Genomic DNA, 19,234 nt, shown 5'->3' with positions numbered 1-19,234 from the left:
TTCTCAAATGAAAAGTAAAACTTTTTAAGTAGTATTGGAGTCTTTGACCTTTTTGTTACATTTTTTTTTAAAGGACATTGATAATCCATGAGATGACAAACTGAAAGGGAATTGTTTTGTGTGGCTTCTCCTTTGGCTTGTTTGTCCTGCACACTTCACCGCGTTTTGGACGCAGTCATTTTCATTGATCAGTGAGTTGAACACATACTTTCACAGGCTGTGCAAGGAGTTTTTGGGTGCAAATACAGTGATTGATGAAGGAAACTGAAAAAGGAGACAAAACCTGCAAGCACTGAACAGGAAAATAGAAGCAAGATATGTTTATATATAGCCATCTGGATTTTGGTTTTTTATTGGACAGCAGGGGTGGAGTTTACCAATGCATTGAATTAGTAGGCAGCAGTAACTCATACAGTGTACGTCATGGTTTGCTCTAACATCACTTTACATTATGTAAAAACTTGCCATTATCTAACCTTCAGCCTCTTCAGAGAATGAACGGTGTTATTTCCCTCCTGTACCAATGTTTTTTACTGTTTCTTTAAAGCTTGCCTGGTTCTAAAACCACTTTAACTTTGATTCATCTGGGATTTAGATCTACTGTGAAGGAATAATAATTTGAATAGTTATTGTTGCTTTCAAGGACTTAGGAACTGCCTTTCCTCAGCTGGCTTCTTGGATTTAAGTGTTGTGGGAAATGGTCTAGTGGTGCCTAACATTCACAGCTTGCCCAGATTTCACAGCTTGCCCAGATTTATTTTAAGCAGTAGCATTTTTGTAACTTTTGGGAGTAGACTGCAACCCATTGAGATAAGTCTGTAACATCAGTAACTTAAAGCTGAGCACTTCAAGTTTGCATGCTATAAACTAATGAATTGTTCAGTGAGTGGTTGTATTCTTTTGTCGCTGTCCATGTGGTTTCTTGGGATTTGCTGCATGGAAGCTGAGCCAACAGGCAATGCAGTGATCTGTTGTAGTTTTGGAATGGAAGTGTAACTGAGGTTCCTTCTTATCTCCTAGCTGCTGTATAGAAAAGGTCTGTGAATGCTTCTGATTTATCACTGTGGATGCAAGGAAATCTCAGGTTTTTTAAATTGTAGTATCCCAGGTTTGCTGTGAATTCTTTTGCTTTCCCTTTTTATTAATGTTTCTAGTTTACTGCTAGGTTTTTTTGGGGGGGGAGGGTAATATGCCATTTTTAATATGTAATTTCAATTATTATAATGTTTTCAGCTCACACAATTTAGAGGGCTGTCATTACTAGACTTTCCTGTACTTAAATTACTGCCTTGTTTTAAATTTCCATTGCCAAATTTTGATGGTACAAGTGCTGCCTTAACAGAACTGTTAGTGACTGTTAGGAAAGCACAATGCAGCACACACAGTTGTGTTCACACAAAGCAAAGAATAAACCTCTGTCTGTGAGTGTTCATTGATTTCAATGGGCTTTTCAGTAGCTCTGCATATTACAATTCTTAGCACCTAGCATACATTCATATTCATTGTGGCAGTACGGTTCAGCCCCTGCTTGCGACTTGATTTTTTTCTTCTTCCCATTCCTTCTTCTACCGGAGCATGAAGTAGAATTATTTTTTTTATTCCTAGTAATGTATTCTAGAAGATGTTTCAGCTCTTCTCTCAGAATGATTGAAAATACATCTTTTGGCTTCTTCCATCTTGTAAGAAACATGTTAAATGGTAGAAATATGTAGAGATTTCTGGAATCTTTCATGATGACCCTTGTGGCTATTGAGACTGTGAGGTGCTGGGCTTGTATGGCATGCAATCGTTTGTATGAACAATTAGTGGAAGAACTAATTGGTATGTAGTAGCACCATCTTTTAACAATACGAATACTTGCTAATCTATTTGAATATATGGGAGGGCAGGAACTGGTTCCTTGGGTGCTGGAAATCTGCTTAAAATTTGGGTTGGCTTGATTGTAACTTGGCTTTGTTATTTGAACATTGGTTTAAGCAAAATGGGTATTGGTAGTCTGAATGCCCATACTTTATTTTAGCAAATGATAATTATTTGTCTGTTGAGTTTAGACTTAATGATGTAATAAGTGTGTTTCTTTCACTTATGCACATAAACAAAACTAGTCTATTTGAAAATAATATTACGAAAGTTTAGCAGATAATTCCTGGTTTATTCACTCACAGCGAAATCTACAGTTGGGTATGATGTTCTTTGCCCTTATCTCTACTGTACAATTAATGTTCTTATAAAATTAAACAGGTTTCTCTTTCTTCAAACAAACAAGTACATTTGATAGTATGAATTAATTGACCCCTTATGCTTGTTTGAAAGGCTTCATGTTTAAGATGCTTAATCCAATATCCCAGTAATGAGTTCACACAGCTATTTAGTTTGAACATTTGATTAATGTACTTAATATGTTGATATATGACACATTGCCTTTGTAGATGAACCGACTAGTCCTAGTATTGACCATGATATTGCACACATTCCTGCTTCTGCTGTGATTTCTGCATCTGCTTCTCAAACGCCAGCTGTAACAACTGTTCCTCCCACTCCTACATCTCCAGCTCCTTTAATTCGGCGACAGCTTTCACATGATCATGGTGAGCATTGATTTTTAATTTATTTTCTCATGCATCTTTTTCCTTTTACACCCTGGAGAACAGGAGTGAGAATAGTAGACTCTTCTATTGCTTGAAATAATTTGCAAAAATGAGATTCAGGTTCTTACTCAAAAAATTCCAATTTGTTTTTAGAATCCATCCGACCTAGTGTCCTGGATAGCCAGCCTGCTGCAAAAACTGAGAGGTCAAAGTCCTATGATGAAGGACTGGATGACTACAGAGAAGAGGCAAAATCGTAAGTTCGTGAAAAATAGCAGGTAGTTTGGAGATCTGTTTCTCTAAGTGTATAGAATCTCATTTTAACATTTGTTTTTCTCCCAACAGATCCATTAAGCATGTATCTAGTTTAAAAGGGATTAAGGTAGGTCAATATGTATATAACAACTCCTAAAAATTGCACATACTACTGTGAAAAGTTGTGTGAATTATATAACTGTTATACAAACTGATATGTTAAACACATACATGAAGTTTGTTGGAATTGCTACTCATCAAATTGTTCTTAATTTTGACCAATTTTGATATTTGAATCCATCATAATGTTTTTTCCCAATTGGTACTGTATGCATTGCATAAGTAAACACGGTCTCATTTTTTTACTAACCTCACCACATCGTCCTTGATTTTTTCATTTTCCTCAGCCCCTATATAAAGTGCTTTTGTAAAAACTTCCTAATCAGAGTCTAAGACTCCTGCAGTTTCTCAGAGTATTCCTGGGATGTGTAAGGTCACTGTTGTATGGAAACTTTAGAAATTATATTTTCCCAGGGGGTTATTTAGGGGCTTTTTTTGCTGAATTGGATGTCGGCTTTTAAAGAGGCAGTCATCTTGAATGTAGGGATTGTGGTGTTTAGAAGTACACTGTGGAGTTATTTCTGTGATGTTTTCTTAGGTCACCGACAGCCAGAAATCTTCAGAAGACTCTGGTTCCCAAAAAGATTCTTCTTCAGAGGTCTTTGGTGATGCCTCCAAGGAAGGATGGCTCCATTTTCGACAGCTTGTTACAGACAAGGGAAAGGTACCTGTTGTGTTTGGTTTTTTTTAACCCAGCACAAATGTTAAGCTGGTGGAAACCAAAGATAAGAAACTGGAAGCCTTCCTGTTTTGCTTTTTTAATTAAAATTTTTGGGATATGCACATCAATAATACGACTGACAAAATTTTAGACCACTGACTTAACTGAATTCCTCAGCTTCTTTTACAGATTTCTTTCTGAACTGTCTTCTGAAAGGAGAACTGATAGGATGAGAGTAGATGGCCTCAAGTTGTGCCAGGGGAGGTTTAGATTGGATGTTATTTCTTTGCTGAAAGGGTTGTCAGGCCCTGGCACAGACTGCCCAGGGAGGGGGTTGAGTCACCATCCCTGGATGTATTTACAAGTGTAGATGCAGTGCTTAGGGACATGGTTTAGTGATGGACTCTGTTTTTAGTTGGACTCAATCTTAAAGGTCTTTTCCAACCTAAATGATGTTGTGATTTTTTTCTGATTGTAATTTTATATTTCAAAGAATCTGTGAAGTAAAATAATTTCAAAAGACTAATTAAGTAGTAAGAATCAGTCCCTTGATAGTATAGTTTGAAAAAGCTGTGATTTTCCTGAATATTGTGGAGTTGAGTTCAGATTAACCTTCTGTGCAACAATAGACTAACACTTGAAGAAAACTGGGAATCTGGAATTGCATTGATGTGTAAATGTGAGTGTGACTTAAATGAAGTTTACAAGTCATGGGGAGGAGGCCACTAAATATTTTTTACTATATTTTTATTAATGCCTTTGTGAAATTCTAGTTGTTACATTCTGTTTCTGCTGTCATAAGTGAACACACTGTTAATGAGTGACGTGAGAAGGCTGGCTATTGAGCAACTAGAGCACTTGTAGTCTTTCCACAGGCAGTTTTTAAGAATGGTACAGGTAGATGGTTAGTCTTTTTTTAAAAACTTCTGGAGGTAGATTTTTTTTTTAAAATCCAGAAACATTCCTTGTTACAAATAAGCAAACTAACATATCAGTTGGTGTTTTTCAGCGAGTTGGAGGGAGCATTCGGCCATGGAAGCAATTGTATGTTGTTCTTCGAGGTCATTCACTTTATTTGTACAAGGATAAAAAGGAACAAGTGACCCTGTCTGAAGAAGAACAACCTATAAGCATCAATGCTTGTTTGATAGACATCTCATACTGTGAAACCAAGAGGAAAAATGTATTTAGACTCACCACATCAGACTGCGAGTATCTATTTCAAGCAGAGGACAGAGATAATATGCTAGCATGGATTAAAGCAATACAAGACAACAGCAACTTAAATGATGAGGTAATTTTATATCACGTAGAAGCCATAGTTCTAGTCTTATAATTAAAAATTGCTTGTGTTTTTTGTAATTAACACTTAAGCCAAAGAAATAATTTACCATTACACAATAGAGCGAAATGTGTATAGGAACATAAACCAAAATGCAGTGAAAGGCAAGGTAAATGAGTAAGTAAATAGAATTAAGAAAATCCTGATGTACTTATAATGAAAACAGACTTCTGAAATAAATTAATTAACAGCACTGCTGATTTGACTAAAGATACACTTTACATATATTAAACTGATCTGTCAAATCCCTAATTTTTTTTAGAAGGTAATTGCAGTATTAGAACTGGTACGTTCTGTCTTTAGGCTTGCGTTGCGAAATGGTGAGTGCAATGGTACAGTGTAATGAGTTTCTTAGTAGCTAAAAAGTGAAACTTTGAAGGATGCCTGGTTTTCTGGTTAAAGTTTGATATTTCTATGAATTAAATGTTAGTGCTAATTACAAAAGGCAACATACACTATTGTATATAACATAGTGATATCTGTCTGGCTGTTGTCTTCAGTACATTTTCATTTCAGTGATGAGCCACAGAGGGATATTTTCATTTCAGTGATGAGCCCCAGAGGGAATATTTTCATGTCTGTGATTGTGCACTTCGGTTCAGATCTGAAATAATTATGCAAAGAACAACAGATTAATAAACATTATTAGACAGATGAATAAAATCATATTTGAATTCATGGCTGTTTCAGCTGTATGTGTAGTAGTAGTTAGTTCTATAAGTACTGTGTACAGATAAATTTGGATTTTTGATAGTGTTAGGGTATGCTGACTTAACATGTTTTCTATTTAAGCTTACTTTCAGTTCAAGAGGATTCAATCAGATTGTATTGCTTTGAAAAAAAAGTCTAAATAGCAGAATTTAAGTTGTAATTATTCACTCCAGTTTTCCTCGTAGTTTTCAAATGTTTTGTCCTTATTGTTCCCAAGGTCTGCCTAATTTTTTTATTTTTTTTAAACTGTACTGAGAAGTTCTTTATTCACCTGTGGTCTGTTGATGGGAAGAGTCAGTTGTATTCTGAAAATAAAAAATATTTGTTATATTTTATAAGATTGTAAAATACATCTCAATTTGTCTTACAGGATACTGGTGTTACTAGTAGAGATCTAATTAGTCGAAGGATTAAAGAATACAGTACAATGATGAGGTAGGTGGATTATATGCTGCCAGTGATTTTTGTATACTTCTTATCTAGCTTCTTTTTACTGAATTAATGCATCTCATTTCAGTTCTTCAAGCAGCAAAACGGAGCCATCTCCCAAAACGCCTCGCCAGAGTCTAAGTATCAGACAGACTCTGCTAGGAGCTAAAGCAGAGCAGAGGACCCAGAGTCCACATTCTCCTAAGGATGAGTCTGAAAGGAAGCTTCTCACTAAAGGTCTATATGTTTTCTGTGTTGCTTTGATTCCATATAGCCCCGGTGTGAGGCCATTGAGGTGCCTTGCGCAGTTTCTTCGAGCTCATGAATATACAGATGCAAACCAAGTATTAATCGGGGGGCGGGGGGGGCGGGGGCGGGGTGGTTAAGCTACAGCTGTAATCTCTCATTTCTTGTAACTACTTCATTTAGTTGTTATCTTAGGTATATTTCAGGTCTTCTCATATCCCTGAGGCTTTTTATTCCAGTCCTCTCTCAGAAGAGTTAGTTTTGTTTTTTTCCTACAACTCCATATAGTGTTAAAAGTAGCAAAATGCAGGTGCTATACTTCTTGTGACCAATAGTGTGCCAAGCTTTGGAAAGAATTCTATTTGTAATTCATACTTTTGTCTCCAGCTGACTTACAAATAACAATGTAAATTCATATTTTAAATAATGCTATTGAGAAACCACAGTTGTCCACTAAAGTGTTTTAGAAGTATAGAACCATTTTTTTTTCCTAATCTTTAAAATACAGGAGTGAAATTATTATTTTTCCAGAACAAAATTACTGCCTGCTGAGTTCTAAAAGAGTCTGCTGAGCTGGCAGTGCAAACTGAACTCCATCAAATAATGTCATATGCTACTTCTTTTTTTTTTTTTTTTCCCTCTCCAAAGAATGTGTGATGTCTGGTATTTCTGGTCAGACTCTGCTTGTAAGGATGTCACACAGAAATTCAAGAAACTGGTTGAGCAGTCACTTTGATTAAACACTTCAGAACAATTCGGTCTTGAATTTAAGCTATGAGTGAATTATCTTTTGTGCTCCAACAAATGCCCCTTTTCTCCTGCTATGCCTTTGATTATGTAAATAAATTGCAGGTGTTAAGTAAATATCGTATCTGCTGAAACAATACTTCCAGAAACACTTGATTAGGAAGGAAGTACTACTGCTTTAGGTGACTTGCAGTACAGGACAAATGGGAGGTGTAATTTGCTGCATTAATCATATAGGAGAGATAAACAGAGCAACTGAACTTTTAATCTGATTTTTGTATAGATAATACTTTTAGGTATTTGAGTCCTGTTTGGAATGATTTGGGAATGACCAAAGTGTGTTAATTTTTGAAAGAATGAGTAAGTCTGCCCAAGTGTGAGCACGGCTGTATAGTTTCATAGGTATTTTCTGCAATACTGACTTAAATCTTGTTTGTAGATTTTAATATTTTAAAAATGTAATCTGTGTACCTTTAGTCTTAGAATGATAAAATCTCACAGTAACATCGACCTACTTGATTTTCTAAATCTAGGGTGTGAGTATGTTCAAATGTCTCTTGAATCACAACAGAGTAAGAGACGGTATGTTTAAGACAGACTAATGTTTAGGGAGTTATTGCAGGAGCCTAGGCCAGTAAAGGGTGAAAAATGCAGTAGGTGTCGCTTGACCTTGCAAATCTGTTATCTGCGTTCACAGTAGTTTCGGTAACTTAAATGCTCTTATTTTGTTGCTTTATTTCCTTGTTTGCGTTATACTAACAAGAAAAAGATGAGACAAGCCCACCGAAAGACAAGGGAACCTGGAGAAAAGGCATTCCAAGCATTATGAGGAAGACGTTTGAAAAGAAGCCATCTGCTGTAGGAACATTTGGTGTTAGACTAGATGACTGCCCCCCAGCTCATACCAACAAGGTATGGAAGGACAATTTTTCTTTCCATTGAGATTTTAAAATACCTTTTGCATTAATTACTTTAAAATGTGTATATATAACTTTTCTTTTTCTTCAGTATATTCCACTGATTGTTGATATATGTTGCAAACTGGTTGAAGAACGAGGTCTTGAGTACACAGGTATTTACAGAGTTCCTGGGAATAATGCTGCCATTTCAAGCATGCAAGAAGAGCTCAACAAAGGAATGACTGACATTGATGTCCATGATGATGTAAGTCTTCGATCACGCTATTTCCAGGTTGAATTCCCAAAACCTTCTGGTTGTGTTGTGATTATAGAAATATAAAGCATGTCTTTCCTTTTTCTATAAATGTGTAGAAATGGCGAGACTTGAATGTGATAAGCAGTTTGCTGAAATCCTTCTTCAGAAAGCTTCCTGAACCCCTTTTTACCAACGGTGAGTTGTTGACATCATAATTTTTGTCTTTAGCAGCTACTCTTAAAAAGTTGTCTTACATCTTTCAGATTGAGAGAAAAATCCAGTGGAATCATCCTAACTCTAATAAATGTATTCTGTCTTCCTGAAAGAGCAGGCAGTCGTCATGACTGTAGAGCTCAAGAATGATAGCTGTAAATAGAATTTCTCTGATGGTGAAGGAATTATGAATTTGCAAAAACACTGAGTAAAACTTGGACTGTTTAGCATTCTAGAAAAGCTGTTTTTTCTCCACTACCATCTTATACAGTATAATGGACTAATTTGTGACTTGCAAAGGTCATTCATACATATATACACACACGCGCGCACACTTGTGTGTGTATATGTATATGTTACCTGTATTTTGGGGGGACTGCAGCTGTATATGTATATATAAAAAAATATATATACATGATTAAATCCTGCTTTTTCAACAGATAAATATGCAGATTTTATAGATGCTAATAGAAAAGAAGATCCTGTTGAACGCCTGAAAACGCTGAAGCGACTGGTAAGCTGAAATCGGATGTCTTGTTTGTGCAGCACAAAATTAGCATTAAGTGTTTAATAGTGATTGTTTGTTTCAGATTCATGATTTGCCTGAACATCATTATGAGACTCTAAAGTTTCTTTCTGCACACCTGAAGACAGTAGCAGAGAATTCAGAAAAGAACAAGGTATCGGGAACAAAAATATAATGTATTTGTTGTTTTCATTCATTAAGTACAGGATTATTTCTGTTAAGGTGATAATTGGTTCTTCTAGGTAAAATTCAGACCTTTGCTACATCGAGAAGATTTTTGGAGTAGACTAAGGACTCCTACAAAACATGCAGCTCCTTAGTGTGACTCAAGTTTATTCAAACTGGCATTAATTCTTTTGGGAATAATTGCTTAGATACAAAATTTATTCTGAGTCTTTAAATTTCATATAATCCTGTCTGCACACCAGTAAGTGTGCCTGGGCGGGACACAGGTGAATGTCTATGACCTGAAAAACCTGTTGGGAGAGGCTGTTGCACCAGCTTTGTGTCAAGCCTGACTGCCTGGGCACTTGAGTAATTTTTTTTTAAAACTAAGTCTTCCTGTAATTACTTGGATGTTTGATACTGTAGCTCCTGGTTTGGCTAGTTTTAAGGAGGAAAATTTGTGATATAAAGGGTGGTAGTCCACCTCAGGGTCTTAGTCCACCAATAGGAATAGCTTTTTGCCATTTCTATAGGATGATGAAGAGTTAGTTTGCATTAAGTACTTCTGTTGATGCTATAATCATAGAATCATAGAATGGTTTGGGTTAGAAAGAACCTTAAAGATCATCTGATTCCACCCCCCTGCGATGGGCAGGGACACCTCCCACTAGATCAGGCTGCCCAAGGCCCCATCCGACCTGGCCTTGAACACTTACGGTAAATGCAAATAATAGTATTGCTTTTTTTACCTCTCAGGGAAGGGTAGCTGAATGCAAAGCTGTGCTCAATACGGCATGCCTATGGATGCTTACCCTAGGGCAGGTAATATAGTGGTTTGTGACTTGGCTACCAATTCGCGGAGTACAGGAAAAAAACCTGTGTGATTGATGCTATATAGAGGTATCTGTGGCCAGTCTTGAGGCTTTTAGAAGATCAGAAAATGCCTCAGTTCAAATCAATATGGTAGGGTCAAACATCAGTTCTGCAAATAAAACCTTCTAGTTAAATGTGACAGAAAAATGTGGATCTGTGTATATATATGGAAATATTTACCAAATTATAACCTTTAGTGGAATAATAGCTGACATGATAGGGAAATGATGGTAAATTACATTTTTAAGTGCAATGCCTAAAGGGAGCATTTGTCATGTTATGGTTTTGGTGTGCTGTATAAATGTTGTTTAAATGATATTAATATTATAGACAATATAAGGCTGGATTAGCGAGGTGATGTTATAGTTGAATTGTGGTCTTAAGCAAGTCATACAAGTCAAAAGAGAGCATTAGTGGCTTGTGTCATTATATTTGAACTTCCTTCTGGTAAGCACAAGGACCTTGCCTCCTATAAATTACTGGTCTATCCTATGTCACAACAGTAGACTGTAAGTCAGAAGTAAGGAAAATAGAGGTAAGTATAATGCTGCTGCTTTCTTGGAATTATTTGTCAGAGATGTAATATTGAAAGTAGATTAAGTGGCTAATTAATACTGTGAGATGACGGGATAATTCCTGAGTCTTGTCTCATGAGTAGATGTGTTGGGTCTGTGATGTTTGTTGCTGCTGCCTCCTGCAAACTGAATTGAATGAGTTCGTTGTCAGGAGACATAATACCGTTTTCGATTACCAGTTTAATTTTTTCACGTGTCATGTAAAGATTTTTCAGGAAAAAAAAACCAACCAGAAAACAACCAGTATCTTTTAATAAAAAAAAATAAATTCTTACAACGTGAGTGTTTCTAAGCAAAGCAAATACTCTTTATGAAATAAAAAACCCTGAAAGGCTAAAGAATGTATTGAGTTTGAGTTTTCTGAGCTTGTGGAGCTGTTTACTTGCATTGGTTTAAGGAAGGCTGGATTCTCAGTTGCAGAAATCTTAGATGTATTTATTGCAGCTGTGTGTAGGAGAGTTTTAATGTAGTGAAAGAGCCTATCTGAGCTAGTAATATGTTTTTAAAAACCTCTCTACCTATTTAAAATAGTTCTCAGATATGAGTAGTGTTATATTAATGTACTTCCCCCATATTATTGTGTTTTCTCATTATAAATATATGATGTGGAAATATTTAATTTCTTAGATGGAACCAAGAAACCTGGCAATAGTATTTGGTCCAACACTCGTGAGGACGTCCGATGATAACATGACACACATGGTTACGCATATGCCAGACCAATATAAAATTGTAGAAACACTCATCCAAAAAGTAAGTGGATGCATTTCATTATTGAAAAAAAGAAAGACCGTATACAGATCTGCCAGCTTTTCTCTTACTGGGCCAGTTTGAGTCTGGTATTTATTCCTTTGAACTCCGGGATATCATTTTTAGTAATGTCCATGTATGATTGTTCCACATTTGGATTTTGTACTTCTTGTGGTGTTTTCACCTTTTTTATTTTAAATTGTAGCATGACTGGTTTTTCACAGAAGATGATGCTGAAGAACCTCTTGTAAGTATTGTCATAAATATTTGTATCGTAATTATCTTAGTTTAGAATCTGCTTCTGCTGCCTCTGGAATGTCTGTATATTTTTTTTTTATTAAATCACTGTATGGTTTGCTCTTCAGAAGCGCCTTTTTAGCTCTCCAGTCTTTGCAGTAATGATTTTTTTTAAAAAGCCATATATTTGTTTTAAATCTTAAAGCAAAATGGAAAAATAAGAACACATGAGGAATGCATATCCTCATGTGAATAATGCAGTTTTCTAAATGCTGTTGAATCATAATGAACTATTTGTGAAACGATGATGAAGAGATCTTTGTTTATTAACTATAGACAACAGGTCAGGAGGAAAACACTGTAGAATCTCAGCCAGTGCCAAACATAGATCATTTACTCACCAACATTGGAAGAACGGGAGTATCTCCTGGAGACGTATCAGGTAACTCTTGCCCGGACGGTGTTAGTCCGTAGGCTAGAATAACATACTCTAACTCACTGTAACTCTCTCTTCCTATTTTCTTTTTACTAATAAACTGTTTTTCTCTTTTCCAAGAGATCATTAACACTTCTTAAAGACTTGAATTGTTGATAATCGTGCATGATATAATTTGGAACTTTTGTTGTCTAATAGGAATACAATCATTAAAAAGATGAGGCTTGCACATACTATTTTATTTATTCACAGTAACCCATGCAATCATCATCGTGAGGTGAAGCAGATATGCTGCTGTAAAAATGGTTTGTTGTGATGGCAGAAAGACTTATCTTCAGTGGTGTTCTAATATTGCTCCTTTCAACATTAGGAATGCAAAAAATTGAGTTATGTTCTTTTATCAAGTAATGGACACATTAGTAATAAGTATTGTTGCAGTATGTCTATACTAAAGCTGATTTCCTTCTGTTTATAAATGCCATCCTCTTGTGTGGCTAAGGACAAGCATTGCAGGCTCTTTTTTGGTGACTTTTTTCCCCCCTTCCCTTCACTATACTATTGCACTAACCCAGCATGTTGTATCCCACAAATGTTATCCCTCCATCTCTAGCTTTTGTTTCAGTTTTCAAAAGGTTGTTCAGCACTTACTGAAACAGTCACTTTATACTGATGTTGTAACAGGCGAAGTGGGAGGAGTCTATCACACGGTGATGTCATTAGTGGATTCTGTGATGTCACTGATGGACAGCTGGAACTGTAGGAAGAAGGAGGACTGTTGCCCACACTGTAGCTGCCTTGTCTGCAGAAACCCCCGTTTCTTGTAAATGGAGAAAAAAAAGTTGATCTGTGCTGTAAATTTTCTTTTAAGAGTATTTTAAACAGATCAATGCTACTTTTTAAAAGTTTTTCTGCTGTTTTTTGTTATCTCTGAAGCAGACCCTGAGGAGAAAATAGCATGGTATGGTCTACCAGTCTTTCTAGTCATAAAGCATTAGCCATGTGTCAAAAAGGGGTGTGGCAGGGGGCTCAGCTCTTTCTTCCTAGGGAGAAAGTCCCTAAAGCATAAAAAGTTCATATTTTTTAGTCATTGTGCTAGCCCCTTCCTACCCCCTTTATAATTGTATAATCTTGGGTTTTGCAAGACAGTGAAACTATGGTGTCCATTTTTCATTTCATAATAGCGCTTGTTGTTGAAAAGTACAAAACTGGTAGCTGCTGGAATCTAGCAGACTGCAAAATGAAATTTTTTCTATACCTAGTCAGAGGTGGAAAGAGATGTATAATTGGGGTTTTACACACAAAACGTAACTTAATTTCTTTAAAAACTCACAAAAAGAATGTGACTACATGAACCATGATTTGTATCTAGGGCAGCCAACACTACCAAGACTTTCAATTTTGCTTTGTGTATACTGAATCTCAGGAGAGTACACAGTACGATCCTGAAAAGGTCTCTCAGCTGCGGTTTTGCAGGAGCTGTATACTTAAACCATCGAATAAACATTAGTATTTCTGTTTTTTATTTAGAAGAACAGGGCTCCTTTGCCATTCCTATCATTGAGCTGATTCTGCCTACAATTCACAGCATCCTTTCATGGCGGTGGCTTTCTGTGGTGCAGCTTGCATCTTTGTGAGCTCTAACTATTCACTCTGTTCTGGTTTTTATTTGCTTCACATTTTGTTCTGTGCTTGTCTTTTTCCATAAGTCCAGCGTTGTCTGTAGCAACATCAAAAAAATTGCACAGAACTGAGCAGAATTGTTTGTTTTAATTTTTCCACAGATTCGGCTACTAGTGACTCAGCAAAATCTAAGGTAAATAATTTTGTGACATGATGTAATTCTAAGCTTCTGAAATCTGTTAGATATTTGCTTGTTTTATTAAATGGCTCATATGCAGATGTACTACAGAGTGTATGTAGAATTTTCTGAGTAAGTGCTAATGCAAACAACATTATCATCAAATAATTTTCAAGGGTGACATTGCAAAAGCATCACTTGTTTGTAGTTGGCTGCATCTCCAGAACAGTCAGCTGCAGACATGAACAGCTGTGTTCCAGATTCTTGCAATTGTGAGCACTTACCTCCTTTTTGCATCTCATTTAGTGGAAGTAAATGTATTTAGTATGTTCCCTGTCATTGTTGGCATACTGCTTACTCCCAGGCAGTATTTGCGTTTCCCTATTTCACTGAGAAGCGTATGCATAGAATTTAGCCTTTCCTTCCTCAGGAGGTAATAGCTCCTTGTCTTACAGGAAGCCAAAGGCTGTGGTTAAAGGTTGCTATGTAAAATCTCCCTTGGAAATTCTGCTGTGCTTAGAAGGATAGCCTAGGGGTCGTTGGGGAGTAAGACTGGGACATAGGCAGTAGTTCAGTCCTCAGTTTAACAAGGAAGTTGTCATCTGACCCATGGACAAATCTTTGTCTCTTCAGCTGTATTTCAATAGTTGCTAACAGAAGATGTCTGTAGTGCTGGGTGATGTTGCAGGATGCTGACCTTCATCAGCCGTGAGCACATGAATACAGCTTTATGCTGGCTTGCAGTCTAGGTGTATCAGTGATTTCCACCCTTTGAGCCAAGAACAAGACTTAACGTATCCTTCTGGCTCATTGGTGAGATGCCAGACCAGCTGCTTTGTGAGGATTCTTGGTGGCTCAGCCACTGCCTCAAAAAAGCCCAACTTCCAGGACAGCGTATTGCGCTGCTGTGTTCTTTTCACAAATGTCTGCAGTGTGCAAACGGCACTGATCAGCGTCAAAGGCAGGGTGATACCTCTTTCACAGGTAGCAGTGGGGCAGTAAGTAGGAAAGGAGCATAGCCTTGGAGTGGCAAGGTGGTAACGTCAGTATAGTGAAAATAGGTTTTAATTTTATAAATGGAAAAAAAATTGGGTTTGTTCCTTTATTGCTTCTGTGCAGTTCTAAAGGTAGATTTTTCAAAAATCAGGAAGAAATTTATTTCTGTGGATTTTCTGTATTTGTGCCTACAGGAAGAAATTTATTTCTGTGGATTTTCTGTATTTGTGCCTACACTAGGGGATTTTATAGTTTTCGTTTTATGTGAGCTAGTGAATTGTGATACAATTTAAAAACCCAGCCTGAAAGGTGAAAGATCAGCTGAATATTAGTTTGAGAAACAAGCCTTTTCACATAGGTAAGACCTTGAAAGGGGGGATTCAAACCACACTATTGTTTCAGTCTTGTCTGTGAAGCAGTTTCTGTTGCAAACCAATCCTGAAAAAGGTTGTCTTGCTGTAATGGGTCCTGATTTATTAGTCAATCAAAAACTAAATAGCTGTGTATACTGACCTAGCGTTAAAGTTGAAGTGATTCAGTTAAAAAGTGGAATTCTCAGGATGAAAACTGACTCTTGGGTAATGTCATCTAGACTACAGAAAGAGCATGGAAATATTTTATGAATAAAGACAGACTTTCTCTGTGAAGCTCAGAATATGTTTCTTTAGAAAGTCTCAGTCTAACGAATGTTTCTTTCTGATTTCTAATTATGCCTTCTCCCCTCTTCTTTTTTTAACAGGGTTCTTGGGGTTCTGGAAAGGATCAGTATAGCAAGGAACTGCTTGTGTCCTCCATTTTTGCAGCAGCTAGTCGCAAGCGGAAAAAACCAAAAGAGAAACCGCAACCAAGCAGCTCAGAGGATGAGTTGGATAATGTGTTTTTCAAGAAGGAGCTTGCGGAACAATCTCGTGGTGACACAACAAAAGAGGACATAGCTAAGGGGGAATATGAAAGAGAGAGAGACATAGGGAGAAAACAGAGGATGTTTGTCCTGAAGGAAAAAGAGAACAGCAGTAAAAAAGATGTGAATGTTGTAAAGGATGAAAAGAAGTCATTAAAGAAAGAAATTGTCCTGTCAGAGGAACCTTCACTGCCTTACCATGAAAAATGTGTAAAATCAACAAATCTTAGCTGTCTGCAAGCTGTGCAGAAGAATAGCCCAAAAATGCCTGTTTCACAATCTTCTTCCCAGGTTGAGGACACAGTGTCTGACTCTGGCACTATGCTTAGCACTTCCTCCCAGGCTTCTCAGCACAGATACTCATGCAAAAAAGTAACCAGCCCTGAAATTAAACACAATGAGTTTTTAGCAGCTGATGTCAGTTCCATCACCTCAGATTATTCAACTACTTCATCTACTATGTATCTAACTGGTTTAGATGCCAGTATGCTGAGCCCTGAGGTTCAGTCTGTGACAGAAAGTAAGGGAGAAGATGCTGATGATGAAAGAAGTGAATTGATCAGCGAAGGGCGTCCTATGGAGACAGACAGTGAAAGTGACTTCCCTGTCTTTGCCACCAGCGCTGCTGCTGAAAGGCTGCCCAAGGGGAAAGTTCCAGAAGTGGTAAAGACCAGTCGGAGGAACTCTGAAGAAAGCGAAGTAAGTTGTACTGAGGGAAGTTCAACACCAAAGTTAGAGAGTCGCAGACTTTTTAGCTCACACAAACTTATTGAATGTGATACACTGTCTAGGAGAAAGTCTTCGAGGCACAAAACGGACAGTGAGGGTTCAGGGGATGCAAAGAGTGAGAAGGACTTACCTACTGTGACCAAAATGTTTGACATCATGAAAAAAGGGAGATCGACAAGCAGTTTAGCTACATCAGCCAGAAGTGAGGCTGACAAACAAGAACCTACCTGGAGACTTAAAATTACAGATAGGTTAAAGCTGCGACTCAAGTCATCTGCAGATGACATGTTTGGAGTAGGGAATCAAAAATCTAATTCTGCAGAGACTGCAAAGAGAAAAAATATCAGGCGAAGGCATACGCTTGGAGGACAGAGGGATTTTGCCGAAATAAGTGTCCTGAATGCTTGGAAAGCTCAAGAGCCAAGTCAAAGTAAAGAAAGAGAATCTGAGCTTTCAGCTGTGAATCGGTTGAAGCCAAAGTGTCCAGCGCAGGACCTCTCGATCTCAGACTGGCTTGCACGGGAACGTTTACGCACTAGCACAACTGACCTTAATACGGGTGAAACTGGAAAGCCCAAACTTGAGAACACTAGCTTAGCAGATGTATCAAAGGTAGATCTGCCCTCATCTGCAGAGATGCAGGCAGATGAAGGCAGTTCTTCCAGCAGCTTGACTTTAACTAATAGAACACCACCTTTGGGACCATTTCAGCCACCAGACCAGGTAAACGGTGAAAATTATCAGAATATGAACAAAACCAACTTCAGCCCAGCAGTTGATGCCCATCCTCATAAACTGTCTGGGACTCAAGTGGTTAGATCTCGATTCTATCAGTATCTTTGAAATGGGGAGAGATGTCCACTACAGCAATTCATTAACTTACTGTTACGCTTCCCAGTAACTGTGTGTGTGCGCGTGTGTGTGTGTACATATATATATATTTTCCTGTACTGTTGTTGTTATGCAGCCTTCATTTGGGCTGGTTTCATCAATATGCTCTGTGGAACGTCTTCACAGTGCATTACCACAGCCAGAAGAACACTAAAGTTAAAGTATATATATATATTTTAAGAAAAAGTATATTTGATGGCTGCATACAAATGTTGAACAAAGCATCTGATGCAACATGCTGTGTAGTCTATACATGGTTTTCTGACTGGGAGTTGGCCTGGCATTAGTATGCAGAAAAATTGTTCTTTTGGTTTAGTCACTAACAAGTGCCTCATCATAAATTCATTTGGTTTGTTAGGGTGCCATATTGTTAAATTAGAGAAACTTATTACAAACAAATGGATGCATTTTACTGTTAACGAGTTTCATTACATTTTACAAATGTTAACACAGGTGGCTACAGAGCTTCCATTCCTTAGGCATTCCAGTAAATATTGGAGTTTTATATTTCCAATTTTAATACAGATTTTGAGTTTTATGTGACTTGAATTTTTAATCTTTCTGTAAAATAAGTAACTTAAATGTACATATTACATGTGTATCTTTTCTTAAGATACCAGATTTGATATAAATGTTGTAACATAGGCGTGTAGATAGTGGATACTGGATGAAACTGGTTTCTTTTATCGAGAATATAATTCTGCATGAAGACCTAATGAATCCAAACCTGTATCATGCCTGTGTGCATACCCACTTAAACACTGGAAATAAAATTGTTTTGGTGACTCTTGGCATGATGCGAATTGATTCTAATGAACTGTATGTAGCCTGAAAGTCCTTCCGTGCATGAACTCTCTACCAGTTACATTTTTTCTTCTGTTTTCTTGCATACCTACTTGAAAACGGAGCAGTTGTTCATCACTTTGGTGTGCATCTAGGACCAGTTCACATAATATGAATCATGTTCTTGTGGTCTCCTTGCAGACTAAAATGTCTTTTCCCTCCAGAGGGAACAGGAAGCTGGCGCATTAGCAGTGTTTCTCTGTGCAGTGCAAGGAAGGATGGTAGGTTTTGCGAAACGCAGTAATTGACTGATGATTTTTGTTTCAGTACTAATTGTAGAATGGTTTGGTTTGGAAAAGACCTTAATGGTGATCCAGTTCCAAGCCTCCTGCCACGGGCAGGGACACCTTCCACTGGATGATGTTGCTCAAAGCCTCATCTAGCCTGGTCTTGAACACCTCCAGGGATGGGGCAGCCACGACTTCTCTGGGCAACCTGTGCCAGTGCCTCAACACCCTCAGAGTATAAAATTTTTTCGTAATATCTAATTTAAATCTCCTCTCTTTCAGCTTAAAACCAAAGCAGCAGTATATACTTGTGGAGGTGCTGGGGTCAGCATCTTATTCTGATTTGACAGTGATTTTGATGGATCAAGTTTACGTGTTGTTGTGTTTATAGATAACTAACGATCTTGATTCCTGAGTCTAGATATGCGGCTGCCAGCTCTTACGCTTGAGAACATGGAAATTCTACTGTATTGACTGGAATAGAGCACAAGATCCCTTGAAAAATTCAGAACATAACACCCACCGCTGCAAATGCACACGGTATTGCCTGACAGTGCTTCAGGTGCAAAATTAAGGTCTCAACAGCCTCTCTCTTATGTTCTGGTGCTGCCCTGGCTGCATGGAAGCTGCAGAGCAGTTGTGGAAGGAGCTTGGACAAAAGTCAGGGATATCTGTGGGGGTGTAAGAAAAGGATTAGGCCACTGCCTTGCGGCCTTCATGTAAATCAGGGCTTGGAGGGGATAACCTGTCAGGCAGGATGGTAGGGAAGCTCTGGGAAAGCACTCGGCTTGCAGGGGGAGATACAGGAAGCAATCTGAGG

At 37.7% G+C, this 19,234-nt stretch overlaps 1 protein-coding gene across 3 annotated transcripts in view; it reads left to right on the top strand.

Moving 5' to 3' along the window:
- The window catches only part of ARHGAP21 (Rho GTPase activating protein 21), a 114,454-nt gene extending 96,345 nt beyond the window's left edge, over positions 1-18,109 (top strand). For 2 of the 3 annotated variants that reach the window (XM_054058370.1, XM_054058369.1), the window contains exons 9-25: positions 2,430-2,588; positions 2,742-2,844; positions 2,934-2,970; positions 3,502-3,627; positions 4,634-4,918; positions 6,048-6,112; positions 6,195-6,343; positions 7,863-8,011; positions 8,108-8,263; positions 8,371-8,449; positions 8,908-8,981; positions 9,058-9,147; positions 11,234-11,359; positions 11,562-11,603; positions 11,930-12,035; positions 13,811-13,842; positions 15,563-18,109. In XM_054058370.1, coding sequence (XP_053914345.1) covers positions 2,430-2,588; positions 2,742-2,844; positions 2,934-2,970; positions 3,502-3,627; positions 4,634-4,918; positions 6,048-6,112; positions 6,195-6,343; positions 7,863-8,011; positions 8,108-8,263; positions 8,371-8,449; positions 8,908-8,981; positions 9,058-9,147; positions 11,234-11,359; positions 11,562-11,603; positions 11,930-12,035; positions 13,811-13,842; positions 15,563-17,296 — 3,512 coding nt within the window. In that variant the 3' untranslated portion in view covers positions 17,297-18,109. The remainder of the gene's footprint in view (positions 1-2,429; positions 2,589-2,741; positions 2,845-2,933; positions 2,971-3,501; positions 3,628-4,633; positions 4,919-6,047; positions 6,113-6,194; positions 6,344-7,862; positions 8,012-8,107; positions 8,264-8,370; positions 8,450-8,907; positions 8,982-9,057; positions 9,148-11,233; positions 11,360-11,561; positions 11,604-11,929; positions 12,036-13,810; positions 13,843-15,562) is intronic. The other variant, XM_054058371.1, reaches the window with a different exon arrangement.
- Positions 18,110-19,234: the final 1,125 nt, after the last annotated feature.

Source organism: Cuculus canorus, chromosome 2, assembly GCF_017976375.1.
Source record: "Cuculus canorus isolate bCucCan1 chromosome 2, bCucCan1.pri, whole genome shotgun sequence".
Lineage (NCBI taxonomy): Eukaryota > Metazoa > Chordata > Aves > Cuculiformes > Cuculidae > Cuculus > Cuculus canorus.
This window is presented reverse-complemented; position numbering and strand designations above follow the sequence as displayed.